The sequence below is a fragment of the Limulus polyphemus genome, unplaced genomic scaffold (assembly GCF_000517525.1).
Source record: "Limulus polyphemus unplaced genomic scaffold, Limulus_polyphemus-2.1.2 Scaffold10475, whole genome shotgun sequence".
Lineage (NCBI taxonomy): Eukaryota > Metazoa > Arthropoda > Merostomata > Xiphosura > Limulidae > Limulus > Limulus polyphemus.
Genome location: NW_013676085.1, coordinates 13,958 through 18,559, shown reverse-complemented (window position 1 = coordinate 18,559; position 4,602 = coordinate 13,958). Strand labels below are relative to the sequence as shown.

General features: G+C 36.0%; 1 protein-coding gene across 1 annotated transcript in view; it reads left to right on the top strand.

Annotated features, from left to right (window-relative positions):
- The first annotated feature begins 197 nt into the window (after positions 1–197).
- Positions 198–4,602, top strand: part of LOC106476405 (teneurin-a-like) — a 12,879-nt gene continuing 8,474 nt past the window's right edge. The window contains exons 1-2 of the mRNA XM_022380285.1: positions 198–358; positions 2,049–3,093. Coding sequence (XP_022235993.1) covers positions 203–358; positions 2,049–3,093 — 1,201 coding nt within the window. The 5' untranslated portion in view covers positions 198–202. The remainder of the gene's footprint in view (positions 359–2,048; positions 3,094–4,602) is intronic.

Genomic DNA, 4,602 nt, shown 5'->3' with positions numbered 1-4,602 from the left:
CACTGTCCTATTTAGTGTTTAATGTATTCTTGTTCCTTGTCTACACACACACACTGTCCTATTTAGTGTTTAATGTATTCTTGTTCCTTGTCTACACATACACACTGTCCTATTTAGTGTTTAATGTATTCTTGTTCCTTGTCTACACACACACACTGTCTTATTTAGTGTTTAATTTATTTTTGTTCCTGTTATCACAGGAATGGCTGTTGCAGTAGACAGTTCTCTATATTTCGCGGACGGACCTAACATTCGAAAGGTGGACAACAGAGGAATAGTCCACACTTTGATAGGGGAGCATCACCACAAACGCCGGTGGAGACCTATACCTTGTTCCGGAACACTCAGTATGGAAGAAGTGAGTAAATTTGAATTGTGAAAAATTCTTAGTTTTATTCTTATTTGAACTCTTTTTAGTAATAACTAAAAATGTAATAATTCAGAGATAATGTTTAAGAAGTAATAAATCTGATGATTTATTTATTATTCTTCGAAACTGGAACACGCCAGTTTAAAACATTGTAATCATCACATAGTTTCTACATAATTCTGTTATTTTTGTAATAACTTTCTATATGATTTGTAATGTCTAAATAAGAATTATTTCAAGAACTTGAGAATAACGTAATACTGATTTTTACCGAACTTTGTATAAAAAAGCTGAAGTTTCTATAGAGACGGTGCAGAGTGGGAGGTAGGGGGTTGATGTATAATGTGTCATAGGTTACAAAAGCAACATTTTTACCGTCCAAAACGTGTATTCTTTCGGGTTTTTTTTTAACAACATCTGTTATATGAAAAGAACGAGGTGTGATCGTGTATTCTGAGTGATGGATGTCTTGAAGAAAAGTCGCTAGCAGATTACGTCACAGGAACTGCGGAACGGAACTTTTATCATTTCGTCATCGTTATCTTTCTATTCACTCTTAAAGCTATACGTACGTTTTTATATAGAAAAGTTTTCTGTGCTGGTAATTTATCATGTATAAACTCCAAGCATCAATCCTTAATACAATGTCCAGATTATCTATAAACACTGTTCAATGATCTGTATATTGTTCACGTGTAGTCTACAGTTAAATTAACACTAATAGCCCACTAACATTAATACATTATCTGGTGAGGAGAATATCCCACTAACACTAATACAGTATCTGGTGAGGAGAATAGCCCACTAATATTAATACAGTATCTGGTGAGGAGAATATCCCACTAACACTAATACAGTATCTGGTGAGGAGAATATCCCACTAACACTAATACAGTATCTGGTGAGGAGAATATCCCACTAACACAATACAGTATCTGGTGAGGAGAATAGCCCACTAACATTAATACAGTATATGTCGAGGAGAATAGCCCACTAACATTAATATAGTATTAATGGCTGGAGACGGCTTAAATGGGTAATGAAGAAAAACTTTAATATAAGTTTAACATGACAGCAAATGTACAACGTTTCGACAAGGTTTTGTCATCATCAGGTACTATATAGTACTGTTACTGTACTATTAATATAGTATATGTCGAGGAGAATAGTCAACTAACATTAATACAGTATCTGGTGAGGAGGATAGCCCACTAACATTAATACAGTATCTGGTGAGGAGAATAGCCCACTAACACTAATACAGTATCTGTCGAGGAGAATAGCCCACTAACACTAATACAGTATCTGGTGAGGAGAATAGCCCACTAACACTAATACAGTATATGTCGAGGAGAATAGCCCACTAACACTAATACAATATCTGTCGAGGAGAACAGCCCACTAACACTAATACAGTATATGGTGAGGAGAATATCCCACTAACACTAATACAGTATATGCATCTGCTGATCAGACGATGATAGTATTCTCCAAGGCAACATGTGTCAGGTTAAAATGGATTCCACCGATGTTCTGGGATATAAAGATTACTTCTTCTTGGTCAAACGTTTCTTGTTTAAGATATTAAATTATAATCATTTGCATATGACACTATGTACTATCTCGTACTTATTCAAGATAATCAGTCATAACACTATGTAGTTTCTGTTTTCTTTAGGTACAGCTACGCTGGCCGACAGAATTAGCCATTAATCCAATAGATGGCGATTTATATTTTATTGATGATCACATGGTTTGGAAACTGACCAAAGACAGACGAGTTATGGTAGTTGCCGGAAAACCAGTCTACTGCAAAACGAATACAAAAACGAACCATAAATCTAGGATGACCACTGAAACGAATCTTCGGTCTTTGGTCAGTTTTGCTTTCGGTCCAACTGGTGTCATGTACATCGCTGAAGGTGTTAATCGCAATGTCCACAGAATCAGAGTGGTGACCCCGGATGGAGAAATTTTACACTTCGCAGGAAAAGACAGAACCTGCCCTTGCGAATGGCAGAACTGCACGTGCGTGTTTAAAGAAAATTCTCTGGCTATGGAGACCAAGCTTTTTGCCGTCTCTTCATTGACCGTTACGAGTGACAACGTGGTTCACATTGCTGACCAAGGAAGCTTGCGAATTTTGTCCGCTGTTCCTTACCTTCCTATGCACAACGCTAAAGTAGAGTTCAACATAGCCTACCCGGATAAGCACGAGGTTTACGTTTTTAACAAGTATGGTCAGCATATAAAGACAGAGAATATTCTTACTGGAAAGACAAAGTACACGTTCCTGTACAACGTAAATACTAGTTTTGGAAAACTCACGGCTGTGGCCGACGCTTCGGGAAACAAAGTTGCGTTTCTGCGTGATTCTGGTAACAGTCTTCATACGATTGAGACAGCCAGAGGGTTAAAGTGCAGCGTCCAGGTAACTAAGAAGGGTCTGTTGGAAACCCTAGTTGACCCTGATGGGTTGCAGACTTATTTCGATTATGACAGGTCCGGTTTGCTGACCAGTCGGTCTGACGGGGCTGGAAGGACCTTCTTCTACATTTACGACGAAAATGGACGCCTTAGTCGGGTAATTAAACCAAGTGGGCGAATGACGTCACTAGAGTTCGATTTAGGTCCAAGAGGTGCATCAGTGAAGTCAGAAGACTCAGATGGATCCAATCATGTGATGGTTACAGTTAAAGGTCAAAAGGTCATCAATAAACTAGGTGTGTTTACTGTAGTAAGTACAAAGGCTGTTTTGTTTTGTATGTTGTTTTTTCGTATATTTTTTCGTTATCTACATCTATGAATGGAAGGTTTTTTAAAGAACTTTAAGTATTCTCTTAGTTCATTTCCTTTAAATAATAGCCAATTTATTTATTTTGCTATTCAAACATTTTTTGAATACCTGTAAGGTTTAGTTGTAGTATAGACCCCCCGTAGCTCAATGGTAAGTCTGAGGGCTCACACCGCTGGTGGGCACAGCCCAGATAACCCATTGTGTAGTGTTGTGATTATATAACAAACAAACAAAAGTTGGAGTATAATGTTTAACATGCCGAATGTAGCCTGGAAGGTCCAAGATTCGAGTCTCGGGATGCTGCTGAACACGCCCTGCACTTCCACGTATGAAGGCGTTATAACTGTAATAGTTATAACTGTGATAGTTATAGATGTAATAGTTATAACTGTGATAGTTATAGATGTAATAGTTATAACTGTAATAGTTATAGCTGTAATAGTTATTACTGCAATAGTTATAACTGTGATAGTTATAACTGTGATAGTTATAACTTTAATAGTTATAACTGTAATAGCTATAACTGTAATAGTTATAGCTGTAATAGTTATTACTGCAATAGTTATAACTGTGATAGTTATAACCGTAATAGTTATAACTGTGATAGCTATAACTGTGACAGTTATTACTGTGATAGTTATAACTGTAATAATTATTACTGCAATAGCTATAACTGTGATAGTTATAACTTTAATAGTTATAACTGTAATAGTTATTACTGCAATAGCTATAACTGTGATAGTTATAACTTTAATAGTTATAACTGTAATAGCTATAACTGTAATAGTTATTACTGCAATAGCTATAACTGTAATAGTTATTACTGCAATAGCTATAACTGTGATAGTTATAACTGTAATAGTGTTAACTGTGATAGTTATACGATATTCGGTTAACTGTAGCCGCGCAGATTGTGTTTCTTGCTGATCGGTCAGCGGGTTAAACTGGAGATGGCCAAGCCATAACTTTGACCTCAATGTTTAGGTGGACTATACCTTTAACAAGCGTCACAAAGAAGTTCTTTGAAATTTTTGAAACAACAGCATTTCAAGAATAATCTGTTAACCATAACTTACTAATGTCAGACTTTTCGCATTTCAAGAATAAGAGTTATATTTGGTTAAGAATACCAGTTGTTTCAAGGTTATTCAAGGATGTCATGAATATGAAGCATTTGTTTGTATGAATGTGAAGCATTTGTTTGTACAAATGTGAAGCATTTGTTTGTATGAATGTGAAGCATTTGTTTGTATGAATGTGATTCATTTGTTTGTATGAATGTGATGCATTTGTTTGTACGAATGTGAAGCATTTGTTTCTATGAATGTGGAGCATTTGTTTGTATGAATGTGTTGCTATTTTTTTGTACGAATGTGAAGCATTTGTTTGTATGAATGTGGAGCATTTGTTTGTACGAATGTGAAGCATTTGTTTC